Source organism: Mesoplodon bidens, assembly GCF_964165515.1.
Source record: "Mesoplodon bidens genome assembly, chromosome: 13".
Lineage (NCBI taxonomy): Eukaryota > Metazoa > Chordata > Mammalia > Artiodactyla > Ziphiidae > Mesoplodon > Mesoplodon bidens.
The window spans coordinates 16,622,641-16,637,519 of record NC_138169.1 but is presented as its reverse complement, the minus strand read 5'-3'; the positions used below and the strand labels follow the sequence as shown (position 1 = coordinate 16,637,519).

Genomic DNA, 14,879 nt, shown 5'->3' with positions numbered 1-14,879 from the left:
ACAGTGTTCATGCAGTGCATGTAAAGGATATACATTCCATTAATGCATTTAGTGAAGTGGTTAAGAAGACGTGTAATAAAGATGTTTCTAACAGAGCTTACTTACTCAGTTCAGCACAATGTTATTACAGTGATTAGAAGCAATACCCATTCTGTAATGCATATAGTAAAATGTTTAAGAAAACTATAATAAACAGGTTTCTAACAGGAAAAAAAAAGACATCTATCTCAAACATATTGCCAGCTGTAAGACACAGCTACTAGAAAAACAACCAGATAAGGATTTAGGCTATCCCCACTCACAAAGGTCTCTCTTTCAGAAAATCCTGAGTAACCTAGATTAACTGACCACTGAGTGATCCACTTCTCCCTTCCCTTACCTTAATTCCTACTCTTAGGCTGTAAATTAGCCAATAAAGAGTAAACCTTCAAAACCCTAGACACTCCAACCTCAAACACTAGCAAAAGTAGAGCCCAAAGTCCATGCTTTCTCTCTACCCATAACCTCACTGTGTGGCTCTCAGGCATCTCAGTGCACACAGAACGTTCTCCAAGATAGATCACATGCTAGGCCACAAAACAAGTCTCAACAAATTTAAGAGTACAGAAATTAGGACTTCCCTGGTGGTCCAGTGGTTAAGAATCTGGCTTCCTATGCAGGGGATGTAGGTTTGATCCCTGGTTGGGGAACTAAGATTGAACATGCCGTGGGGCAACTAAGCCCACATGCCACAACTACTGAGCCTTTGTGCTCTGGAGCCCATGCGCCACAACTAGAGAGAGAAGCCCACATGCCACAACTAGAGAAGCTCGGGCACCTCAACGAAGAGCCTGTGTGCTGCAACGAAAGATCCCACATGCTGCAACAAAGATCCCACGTGCCACAACTAAGACCCGACACAGCAAAAATAAATAAATAAATACTAAAAAGAAAAAAGAAATTATATCAAGCAGTTTTTCTGAACAGAATGATACAGAACTAGAAATCAATTATAGGAATAAAAATGGGAAAAACACAAACACATGGAGACTGAATAACATGCTACTAAAAAACAATTGCATCAATAAAGAAATCAAGGAAGAAAATAACTCAAGACAAATGAAAATAAGAACACAAATTCCAAAATCTACAAAAGGCAAAAAAGTAGTTCTAAGAGGGAAATTTATATTGATACAGGCCTACCTTAAGAAAGAAGAAAAATCTCAAATAAATAACCTAAACTACCATCTAATGGCATTAGAAAAATAAGAACAAACAAAACCCAGAGTCAGCAGAAGGAAGGAAATAATAAAGATCAAAGAGGATATAATAAATGAGAGAGCAAAAAGAAAAAATAGAAAACATCAATGCAACCAAGAGCTGTTTTTTTGAAAGGATAAACAAAACTGATAGGCCTATAACCAGGCTCATTAATGAAGAGAGAGAGGACCCAAATAAGCAAAATAAGAAATGAAAGAGGAGAAATTACAACTCATATCACAGAAACCTAAAAAAAAATAATAAAAGAATACTACATATAGTTATATGCCAACACATTGGACAATTGAGAAGAAATGGATAAATTCCTAGAAACATACAATCTTCCAAGACTGAATCAAGAAGAAACGGATTACCTAAATAGATTGATCAATAGTAGTGAAATTGAATCAGTAATCCAAAAACTCCCAGCAAAACAAAGTCCAGGAACAAATGGATTCACAAGGGAATTCTACCAAATATATAAAGACATAATACCTATCATTTTCAAATCACTGCAAAAAATTGAAGGGAACACTCCCAAATTCATTCTATGAGGCCACCATTACCCTGATACCAAAACTAGACAAACTACAAAAAAGGAAAGTTATGGGCTAATATCTCTGATGAATATAGTTTCAAAAATCCTAAACAAAATATTAGCAAACCAAATTCAACAATACAGAAAAAGGATCATATACCATGATCAAGTGGAATTTATTCCTGAATGCAAGAATGGTTTAAAATCCACATATCAGTCAATGTGGTACACCACATTAACAAATAGAAGAATAAAAATCATATGATGATCTCAATAGATGCAGAAAAAGCTTCTGACAAAATTCAACATCTATTTATGATAAAAACTCTCCACAGGGCTTCCCTGGTGGTGCAGTGGTTGAGGGTCCGCCTGCCAGTGCAGGGGACACGGGTTCGTGCCCCGGTCCGGGAGGATTCCGCATGCTGCGGAGCGGCTGGGCCCGTGGGCCATGGCCACTGGGCCTGCGCGTCCGGAGCCTGTGCTCCGCAACGGGAGGGGCCGCAAGGGTGAGAGGCCCTCGTACCGCAAAAAAAAAAAAAAAAAAAAAAACTCTCCACAAATTGGCTATAGAGAGAACGTACCTCAATATACGAAGTCCATATATGACAAGCCCACAGCTAACGTTATACTCAACAGTGAAAAGCTGAAAGTATGTCCTTGAAGATCAAGAACAAGACTAGGATGCCCACTCTCACCACTTTTATTCAACATAGTATTAGAAGTCCTAGCCACAACAATCAGACAAGAAAAAGAAATAAAAGGATTCCAAATTAGAAGGAAAGAAGTAAAACTGTCACTATTCGCAGATGACATGATACTACATATACAAAACCCTAAAGTCTCCACCAAAAAACTGTTAGACCTCATCAATGAATTCAGTAAAGCTGCAGGACACAAGACTGATATACAGAAATCTGTTGTTTTCTATACACTAATAAAGAACTATCAGAAAGAGAAAGCAAAAAAAAAAACCCAATTCCATTTAAAATAGCATCAAAAAGAATAAAATACCTAGAAATAAACTTAAATAAGAAGGTGAAAAACCTATATTCTTAAAGCTACAAAACGCTGAAGGAAATTTTAGATGATACAAAGAAATGGAAAGACACACCATGTTCATGGATTGGAAGAATTAATATTGTTAAAATGTCCATAGTATCCAAAGCAATCTACAGATTCAATGCAATCCCCATCAAAATATTCATGACATTTTTCACAGAATGAGAACGAATAATCCTAAAATTTATATGGAACCACACAAGACCCCAAATAGCTGAAGCAAACTTGAGAAAAAATAAGAAAGCTGGAGGTATCACATTCCCTGACTTCAGACTATACTACAAAGCTACAGTCATCAAAACAGTATGGTACTGGCACAAAAACAGGCACATAGATCAATGGAACAGAATAGTGAGCCCAGAAATTAACCCACACATTTATGGTCAATTAATCTGTCAAAAGAGGCAAAAATATACAATGGGAAATGACACTCTTCAATAAGTGGTGCTGGGAAAACTGGAGAGCTACGTGTAAAAGAATGATTTTAGAACATCTCATCACACCGTATACAAAAATAAACTCAAAATGGATCAAAGACCTAAGTGTAAGACAGGAAACCATAAAACTCTTAGAAGAAAACAGAACAGAACACTCAGAGTGTTCTGTCAAACAGAACACTCTTTGACATAGCAACGTTTTTGGGGATCAGTCTCCTCATGCAAAGGAAACAAAGGCAAAATAAACAAATGAGACCTAATTAAACTTGAAAGCTTTTGCATAACAAAGAAAACCACTGACAAAATGAAAAGACAACGTATGGAATAGGAGAAAATATTTGCATATGATATGTCTGATAAGGAGTTAATATCCAAAATATATAAACAGCTCAAACAACTCAATATCAAAAAACCAAACAACCAAATTTAAAAATGGGCAGAAGAGCTGAATAGATGTTTTTCCAAAGAAGACATACAGATGGCCAACAGGCACACAAAAAATTGTTCAACACTGCTAATTATCAGGATAATGCAAATAAAAACCACAATGAGATACTGTCTCACACCTGTCAGAATGGCTGTCACCAAAATGACCACAAATAACAAATGTTGTTATGGATGTGGAGAAAAGGGAACCCTAGTACACTGTTCTTGGGAATGTAAGCTGACTCAGTCATTCTGGAAACCAGTATGGAGGTTCCTCAAAAAACTAAAAATACAACTACCATATGATCCAGCAATTTCCCTCCTGAGTATATATCCAAGAAAAAGAAAACACTAATTTGAAAAGATAGGCACCCCAATCTTCATAGCAGCATTATTTAAAATAGCCAAGATATGGAAGAAACCTAATTGTCCATCAACAGATGAATGGATATAAAATATGTGGTACATATATACAATGGAATTACTCAGCCATAAAAAAGAATGAAATTTTACCATTTGCAACAACATGGATGGAACAGGAGAGTATTATGCTTAGTGAAATAAGTCAGAGAAAGACAAATACTGTATGTTATTTACCTATATGTGGAATCTAAAAAATAAAACAAATAAATATAACAAAACAGAAACAGATTCACAGATATACCTAATAAACAAGTGGCTGCCAGTGGGAAAAAGGATGGGGGAGGGGCAAGAAACAGGTAGAGGATTAGGAGGTACAAGCTACTATGTATAGAATAAATAAGACACAAGGATATATTATAAAGCACAGAGAATATTATAAAATATAGAATATTTTATAATAATTTTAAACAGTATAATCTATTAAAAAATTGAATCACTATGTTGTACACCTGAAACTAATATAATATTATAAATCAACACCTTAATAAATAAAAAAAAAAGAAATTCTGACACATGCTACAACATGGATGAACCTTGAAGACATTAAGCTCAGTGAAACAAGCTAGACACAAAAGGTCAAATACTGTATTATTTTACTGATATGAGGTACCTAGAGTAGTCAAATTCATAGCGACAGAAAGTAGAATGGTGGTTACCAGAGGCTGGAAGGTAGGAGAAATGGAGAGGTATTGTTTAAAGGATACAGAGTTCTTCAGTTTGGGATAATAAAAATTTCTGAAGGTGAATAGTGGTAATAGTTGCACAACAATGTGAATGTATGCTGCTGAACTGTACACTTAAACATGGCTAAGACATTAAACTTTATGTTATGTATTTTTACTACAACTTTCAAATTTTTAATGATTAAAATGGTAAATTTTATGTTACATGTATTTTACCACAATTAAAAAAAATAAACTGACTAAATAAATAAGCTACTGTGTTTAAGCACTCTACAGCCCATCCCTCCCACTGCTTACAAACAAAAACTCTGGAAAAAATATAAAAATCAACTACTTGAGGACTCTGAAAAATAAAAAAAAAAAGCAAGTGGATTACAGAAGGGAGTCAAATGTGGAGAAGTGAACTGCAAGAAATGTTTCCCAAACTTTTTCTCTTTTTCTCTCTCACAGTTTTGCCTCAAGTGTGTACCCCAATCATGAGGCTGCTCAATGTAGGCACCTAAAACTCTAATAAAATCCCATCTTTTAGCCTACAGAAACTAGAGAAGGGCTTTCTTCAGGCAGGAAAGTGTGGGGGGAATCCCAGAAATGATAGAGCCAGAAAAGAAGATGCCCTAATTCTGTGTGTGATTCCATACAAGTCCCAGCCTCACCCCTGCACCATGCATGCACATGACAGTCCCAAACCAGCACAGCCAAGGCTTAGAGAATTAGACTAAGATCTGAACCACTGCCTAAAGATGATGAGACAAAAATTACATTCTATATACAAAGGACAGAAAGATGTCACTCATTCTCATGGGAGAAGACCAATTTAGAAGTGAGCCAGATATTGGAAACATCCAACCAGTATTTTTAAAAACAACTATTACAATGCATCCAGTCTATGAAGTTAAGGAAAAAATACTTGAAATAATTTGGCAGGGGGGTGATAGAAATAGGAATGTTTATTATCTTGATTGTGGTGATGATTTCATACATATGTAAAAAATGTACACTTTAAATACATGTAGTTTATTAAATATATAGTTCAATAAAGTTCAAAAAAATAAAGTAACTTTAATCACATCTGTGCCAAGCACAAGGTAAATATTATTAATGACTATTTTACAGATTTAGGAGACTGAAGTTCAGAAAGATTAAGTACTTGCATAAGATTACCAAGTTAATCAGGTCCAAGATTCCAATGCAGATTTTTTTTTTACTTCCAAGACTATAATATTATTATTCAGATACAATATGGGTTTTTATTATTATCTGAGAAAACAATACAGCCTTAACTCTATTTAATTTATGAGGTTATTATCAGGATTGAGTAAAGTACGTCTCTAAGATATTTAAATTTATATGAGGGACTTCCCTGGTGGCACAGTGGTTAAGAATCTGCCTGCCAGGGCTTCCCTGGTGGCGCAGTGGTTGGGAGTCTGCCTGCCGATGCAGGGGACACAGCTTCGTGCCCCGGTCCGGGAAGATCCCACATGCCGCGGAGCTGCTGGGCCTGTGAGCCATGGCCGCTGAGCCTGCGTGTCCGGAGCCTGTGCTCCGCAACGGGAGAGGCCACAACAGTGAGAGGCCCGCGTACCAAAAAAAAAAAAGAAAGAATCTGCCTGCCAATGCAGGGGACACTGGTTCAAGCCCTGGTCCGGGAAGATCCCACATGCCGCGGAGCAACTAAGCCCATGTGCCACAACTACTGAGCCTGCATACCACAACTACTGAAGCCCGTGCGCCTAGAGCCTGTCTCCGCAACAAGAGAAGCCATAGCAATGAGAAGCCTGCACACCACAACGAAGAGTAACCCCCACTCGACACAGCTAGAGAAATCTTGCGCACAGCAACGAAGACCCAATGCCTAAATAAATAAATAAATAAAAATTTAAAAACCCACACACGTGTTTAAAAAAATAAATAAATCTATATAAGATAGGTAACATATTATTAGTACATGGATTTCATACCACTAATTACATATTAGTATTTTCCTACTAAATTAAAACAAATTTCCCCTCTAGTAACAAATCCCAGAGGAAGCATCCAGCAGTGAGTAGACTGCATATTAACCTCTACTTTTTTCACATCCCAAGTCTCAGAAACATTATATACTGATGGTACTATGTGGGTTAATCCATTGATAAAATCTATGAAAGATATATAACTCATATATAATCATATGTAGTATTTCCAAAAGTTAATGTTTATTAATATAATAAAAAACATGCAATAATCTCAAAAGATGTAGAAATATATTCCATTACATGGAAATATGGTCACACTATGTTGAATAATAGAAGCAGATTACAAAAAGTATTAATGTGTTATTTGCTCTAAAATGCATATACCTACAGAGAAGAAGACTGGAAATATATAATATACATAAAATATTAAAGAATGATTCTATCTGGGTGATTTTAATTATCTTTCTGCTTCTCTGAATTTCCCAAATTTTCTGTAATAAATAAGTAGTTTTTTAATGGGGAAAAACAATAAAAGCTATTGTTTCAAAGTGTAACAATAAACAAAAGGGTCCTGCTTCCCAGGATGGATTATCTTCACTTCTTATTTAAATCAGCGTGTGCCTTTCGTACAAGGTACTATCACAATCTAGTAGCACTCACCTGTCCAACTGCTTGCAAGTTATAGCAGACAATGTCCTTATTGGCTGCTGAAGTTCCATAGAGAAGTGCCTCAATGAGCCAGTATATCCCCAGGAGGAGGTCAGAGAAGCTCAGATAAATGAGTGGCCTTATCTGTAAAGGAATAAAATTCATAATTTCAAAAATGATATAGACAGGAGAATGTAACAATTAATTACTTTTATGTTTTACCCTTCTAGTAGAAAACTGGGCATAATTTTTCTGGGGCCTCTGCTATTGGTTGACTGCAGAATATAAAAGAATACTCCAGGTAGAAAGTAATCTGTAATCACAACTATCCCAACTGTTCTGGAACCAGAGTACTCATGGAAGTATTAGCACTGGAACTTCTTCCTCAAGGAAACAGTGAAAAGATGAGAAATTTTGTGATGGAGACATACCACAAATGGGAAATTTTAAGTGCTCTAGCTGCACAGCCAACATCTTCTAACAATAAGAAATGAGATTATCACCTGAGTGTTTTAGGATATGGTTGAGAACTCAAAGAAAATGAAAACAGGTATTTTTTTAATCTTCATAGAGTTTAATTTGCATTTTTCTTTTTTTCTTTATTGAAGTATAATTGGCAAATAAAACTGCAAGATAAAGTATACGTGATGATTTGATGTACATATACATTGTGAAAGGATTTCCCTCAAGTTAATGAACACATCCATCACCTCACATATTTTACCTTTTTGCATATGTGTGTGAGAACATGTACGTTCTATTCTCTGAGCAAATTTCAATTGTACAATAGTGTTATCAACTATTATCACCATGTTATGTACTAGATCCTAAGACCTTATTCATTTCACAGGTTTTCATATCAATGAAAGTCAAAGTGGAGGAAAATATCAGCATGAATTGTATATGTTGTCTTTCAATTTCTATCTGCATTGCTGAAGTCTGTCTTTCTCATTTTCTAGTATCCTTCTCCTTTTGGCCTCCCCAATCCCACTTTCCTGATAATAGTTTTGGCCCCTCTGTAGAGAAAATTATAATATGTTTATTGAAAGACACCAAAGATCTAAGGTGAAGAAATATATCATGCTCATGGACTGTAAGATCCAATGTTATGAAAATGTCAGTTCTCCTTAAGTTGATACACAGATTAAATGCAATCTCAATTATGTATCAACATATCTTCTTGTGGAATTTGACAAAGTTGGCTCTAAATCTGATATTGAAATACAAAATATCAAGTTAACTATGACACTAGAAGAAAAAGGAGGAGGACGACTTGTCCTACACATATCAAAACAATATAAAGCTGGGCACAATATAAAGCAGATGCAGTGGTACTAGCCCAGAGATGGACAAATAGACCAACGGAACAGAATAGAGAGCCCAAAACAAGCCTAAGCATATATATATATAAATGGGTTTTTAAAAAATGTTTATTTATTTTTTATTTTTGGCTGCACGTGGGCTTTCTCTAGTTGCAGCAAGTAGGGGCTACTCTTCATCGCAGTGCGTGTGCTTCTCATTGTGGTGGCTTTTCTTGTTGCGGAGCATGGGCTCTAGGCGGGTGGGCTTCAGTGGTTGTGGCACGTGGGCTCAGTAGTTGTGGCTCACGGGCTCTAGAGCGCAGGCTCAGTAGTTGTGGTGAACAGGTTTAGTTGCTCTGTGGCATGTGGGATCTTCCCGGACCAGGGCTCGAACCCATGTCCCCTGCATTGGCAGGTGGATTCTTAACCACTGCGCCACCAGGGAAGCCCCTATAAACTACTGATATATGATAGAGGTGGCTTTTTAGGTGAATGGAGAAAGAACAGTCTTTTCAAAATGTGGTACTAGAACAACTGGGTATCCATATGGATAAAAATTAAATTGGGCCCCTACTTTCTACCTCACATGCTCAAAAATCGGTCCCAACTAGTTTAAAGACCTAAACGTGAAAGACAACATTTATAAAGGTTTTCTTAAAGATAATATAGGACAATGTCTTTAATTACTGGTTAGGGGATGTTTTTCCTAAGCAAAACACAAAAAGATCTAAAAGAAATAGTTGAAAAATTTGCCCACATTCAAATGAAAAATGTCTGTGTCAAAAGACACCATAAAGAAAGTGAAGGGCTTCCCTGGTGGCGCAGTGGTTGAGAGTCCACCTGCCGATGCAGGGGACGTGGGTTCATGCCCCGGTCCGGGAGGAGCCCACGTGCCGCGGAGCGGCTGGGCCCGTGAGCCATGGCTGCTGAGCCTGCGCGTCCGGGGCCTGTGCTCCGCAACGGGAGAGGCCACAACAGTGAGAGGCCCACGTACCGCAAAAAAAAAAAAAGAAAGTGAAAAGACATGCCACAAAGTGGGAGAAAATATTTGTTAACACATATGACTAACAAAGGACCAGTATCCAAACAATATTAAAAACAAAGCACAGACTTCCCTGGTGGTCCAGTGATTAAGAATCCACCTGTCAATGCAGGGGACATGGGTTCGAGCCCTGTTCCTGGAAGATCCCACATGCAGCAGAGCAACTAAGCCCGTGTGCCACAACTACTGAGCCTGTGCTCTAGAGTCCATGAGCCACAACTACTGAGCCCACGTGCCACAACTACTGAAGCCCGCACACCTAGAGCCTATGCTCCGCAACAAGAGAAGCCACTGCAATGAGAAGCACGTGCACCACAGTGAAGAGTAGCCCCCACTCGCCGCAACTACAGAAGCCCACGGGCAGCAACGAAGACACAACGCAGCCAAAAATAAATAAATAAATAAAATTTATTTTAAAAAAACAAAGCAAACAAAAACTCTTACAAAGCAATAAGAAAAACCAACAGAAAAAAATGGACAAAAGATTTGAACAGGTACTTAAGAAATCCAAATGGCTGTAAAAATGTGAAAGTATGCCTGACCCCATTAGTAATCAAGGAAATTAAAAAATTAACTATAAGGAGACCAAAAGTCAATCAATCAATCTACAATGAGATGAAAATTACACACCCATGGCAAAAATTTTTAAAGTCTGACAATATCAAATATTAATGGGAACATGAAGCAATAGGACATTTCATACACTGCTGGCACAACTATTTGGTAAAAGTCTGGAACTATCTAGGGGATATGAATATCCTATATTGTTATTAGGTAAAATCACTAGAGAAATTTTTGCATGTGTGCATCAGAAGACATGTGCAAGATTGTTTATAGCAGCACAGATAGATATATTGTGGTATGTTCATAATATAGAATGCTAAGCATCAGTGAAAAAGAAATGAACCAGAGCTGTACACGCCATGGACAAATCTCAGAAGTGATACTGAGGGAAAAAAGCAAATCACAAAGCAATACATACCAAAAAATAGTGTTACCCCATTTATGTCAAGTTCAAAAATGCAAAACTAAATTGTTTAGGGATATATACATTACTGGTAAAACTGTACATAAAAGCCAAGAAATGATTAAGCAAAAACCTGGATAGTGGTTACTGCTAGAGGTGAGGTTGTGATTGGGAAGGAGCACAGTAGGAATGTTTGGGGATACGAGCGATTCCTATTTCTTGTCCCAGGTTTTGTTTATAGCCATCCATTACATAGATGAGTTTTATGCCTTCTAAACCATGGCTGGTATATCTCACAGTAAATAAGTAAATTTAAAAATTTTTGGTGCCCCCACCACTGGGTCCGCAGGCCGGCCCGGTCCCTGGGATGTGCCCCCCGTGCAAAAAAATTACTAAGTTATCAACAGATACTACCTAATATAAGAACTAATCTCCTCACCTGTACAAAAGGGAATTTTTCTCATACTTTTCTTCCAAATGAGAGGAAAGTTAAGACGCTAATACCTTGCTAATACAGGTAAATGGTCAAGCTGCTTTGGCTAACACAAACAAAAACAAGTGAAATAATATTTTAAACTGTATTTACTAAATACCAGATATTATTATTTTAATAATATATATCCTTTGCTACAAGGAAGCCTGTTAAGGTTCCAGCCAGGTGGCATATTCATAGATTTTACTGGTCTATGACCTATCACAAGTTTATAACTGTTAATGGGTAAAAAATTAAAACTGAATACAAAATAAACTCTGGAGAAGAAAGGCGGCCAAGCAGCTTTTGTGAGCAAGAACATAGTTATGGTCATTGAGTCAATAAATAGCCTTATATATAGGGAACTGTTGGCCATTAAAACACACCTAAGGTCTTTGGCACAGAAATAAAGGATAAAAAGAGGTTTATATACTTTCACTCATGGTTGGAAAATCATGAGTTCTAGTAACAGGAGATAAAATCAATCAATTAAACAACAAAACTTAACTGAGCACCTATTATTGAAATTAAAAAAGATTCCACCCCTTCTATGTTTAACAAGATACTGTGTCAAAGGTAATACAGAGAAATGTATGATACAGGTCATGCTTTAAGAAAAATACAAAAAATAAAAAATTTTAAAAATGGGACTTCCCTGGCAGTCTAGTGGTTAAGACTCCGTGCTTCCACTGCAGGGGGCACAGGTTTGATCCCTGGCTGGGGAACTAAGATCCCACATGCTGCGCAGTGCAGCCAAAATTTTTTTAAAAAATAAAAAAATTAGGGCTTCCCTGGTGGCACAGTGGTTGAGAGTCAGCCTGCTGATGCAGGGGACACAGGTTTGTGCCCCGGTCCGGGAAGATCCCACATGCCGCGGAGCGGCTAGGCTCGTGAGCCATGGCCGCTGAGCCTGCGCGTCCGGAGCCTGTGCTCCACAAAGGGAGAGGCCACAACAGTGAGAGGCCCGCATAACGCAAAAAATAATAATAATTAAAAAAAAATTTATTTTTTTAAATTAAAATAAATAAAAATACAATCAGCATAGTGCACGGTAATAAGACGAAAACGCTTAAGACATGATCCTAAATATGAAAGCAAAAACTTTAAATATATTTGTACTTGTCTCATTTAAATCAAGAGCAAAGTAAGGTGCAGGGACGGAATGCATTGTGTGAAAGGCTTTCTCTAAGGAGGTTCTGGGTCCAGGTCTAACCTGGTAAGGTAAAACACCTAAAGTAACTCATATTTATACTCTTCCAAAACCCTGCTTCCTAATATTTCTAGTGAAATCAAGTTACAAAGAATATCAAAAGCGACCTTCACAAGGAAATGAAGTGCACTTCACTCAAGTGCAACAAAGTATATCTGCCTCGAGTTTTTTTTTTTTTTTTTTAACACTGGCTGGCCTGGGTTACTTCCTTCTCTCTTAAGGTTGCCTCTCTGAGTTACTGTCTAATCAGCTAGTCCCCTCAAAGATTTCCCATGGATTTCTCCAATTTACTATAATCATTAATTTAATAATTTTTGTCTTTTTCAGATTATGCCTTCCATGTGTTTATGCTGTTAAAAATGTTATTTGATGAAGAAATAAAGGAAAAATGGCAGAGCATGGCTGACATTTTTAAGCTGGAAAAACTGGAATCTTCCCTACGCCAAAAAAGCAGAATGTGTAGGAACCACTGAATTAATGATTACTAAGGTCCTTCAGGCTCTGGTTATGTGAAAGGTATGAGAACCGAAGCCAGAGAAATAAAAGGTCACATTCCAGGCCAAACCAGACCCCACATCTTTATAAAGGTCTAACCCACTGTTATGGCAGAGGTCACCCTAGAGCAGTGGTTTTCAACCAGGAGTGACTGCCTCTCTCAGAAGACATTTGGCAATACTTGAAGATATTTTTGGTTCTCACAACTGGGTGAGCAAGGTTGCTGCTACCTCTATTGGGTAAAGTCTGCTAAATATCCTAAGATGCAGGACAGCCACCCACAACAAATAACCATCTAGCCCAAAAGGTCAGTAAGTACTGAGAATCTCTGCTTACCTCTCTCCACAAGGTAACTTATACTTTATTAACTTAACCACATCTGAACTCAAATTTCAACAAACATTCAGGAAAGAAACATTAGGGAAATCCACATCACAGGAAGATGTGTGGCCTAAGATTACTTTGGCAGGCAATTGACAATACGGTATCAAGACTTCTACTTTCTAGTTTTACTTACATAGTCACATGCTACCTCTGAAATTCAAAATTCTCTTTTCATTAGACATTATATTTCAGTGGTTTAAAAGTGTATGTGAGAAGAAGCTTTGGAACAAGATAAGTCTGCCTCAACTTCTAGGTCTAACACTTACTAGCTATGAGACCTTAGCCATAGCTAAGCTAAATGTGTCATTTTCCACTTTACAAAAGCTCTCTCATACATGTCCTAAACTACATTTTGCTTAATTTTGTGCCACATGACCTGATTATAGAAGCAGTTTTGTTACATTTTTCTTAAAATCTTTTTTTTTTTTGGTAGCACACCATGCAGCTTGTGGGACCAGGGACTGAACCTGGGCCACAGCAGTGAAAGCCCAGAATCCTAACCACTAGGTCACCAGGGAACTCCCTGATTGTTTTTTTTTTTTTAATACCTTAAGTATATACTATTTTTATTTGTCAATTATACCTCAATAAAAGGAAGGTTTCTGACTTGACTTTTTTGGTATGAATAGTTTTACATAGGATGTATTTTTGTTCTACTTTCACCATTAAATTGTAACTGCCTAGAAAGCCAGAACAGCAAAATAAATACCTTTTGTATAACAGTCTTTGAACTATTTCCAGCCCCACTAGCAATTTTACCAAGATATCAACATCGGAAAACTCACCTCTAGGCAGGACCCTACCATGCTTAGAATGCATATAGGCTTCAAACAATACTTTGTTTCTTTGACTTTAATAATTAATACATACCCCCAAAAATCTACATTTATCCACTAATCCACATTTAGTCAATTCCTCAGTATTCAAAATTATAGTTAAAATAACTACTTAAAAGAAAAGGGAGATATTTGAGGCAATGTCTAAAATATCTCAATGTATTAGATCAAAACGACAAATTTATAAGCAATTCATAGCATTATTCCATCATTTATAGGGGACACCTCTCTTTTTTATTTCAAAAGCTAAGTCACTAAAAGTTCAAATCCAACACAGAAAGAGACTGCTCACCTCTGGAGATTTCTGTATGTTCTGGAATACAGCATAAGCAATAAGTGAACTTGAACCTATAACACTGGCAGAGATAAAAGACTATCATTAAACAGGACAGTTGGGGCTCCTTTGTTTTTGCTACTTTTTTTTACAGCTTTATTGACATATAATTGATGTAAAATAAACTGCACAAATGTTTTAAAAATATGGAATGCTTCACGAATTTGTGTGTCATCCTTAAGCAGAGGCTATGCTAATCTTCTCTGTATCATTACAATTTTTAGTATATGTGCTACCAAAGTGAGCACTTCACAACTTATTTTGCAAATCAATCCTGTTGACCAAATTGTCCTTTGATTTTCAGATGTTACCCTTCAATCTGTTTTTTTTGTTATTATTGTTGTTGATGTTATTACATTTTATTAATCAGATAATGTCAACATGGTAAAGAACAGCATTTCTAACTAATGAGTAAAAGCAAATCCCCAGG

General features: G+C 36.9%; 1 protein-coding gene across 6 annotated transcripts in view; it reads right to left on the bottom strand.

Moving 5' to 3' along the window:
- The window catches only part of TMEM116 (transmembrane protein 116), a gene marked incomplete at its 5' end in the record, with an annotated part of 144,508 nt that overhangs the window by 116,966 nt on the left and 12,663 nt on the right, over positions 1–14,879 (bottom strand). For 5 of the 6 annotated variants that reach the window (XM_081253209.1, XM_081253207.1, XM_081253208.1 and 2 more), the window contains 2 exons: positions 7,421–7,552; positions 14,408–14,471. In XM_081253209.1, coding sequence (XP_081109335.1) covers positions 7,421–7,552; positions 14,408–14,471 — 196 coding nt within the window. The remainder of the gene's footprint in view (positions 1–7,420; positions 7,553–14,407; positions 14,472–14,879) is intronic. The other variant, XM_081253211.1, reaches the window with a different exon arrangement.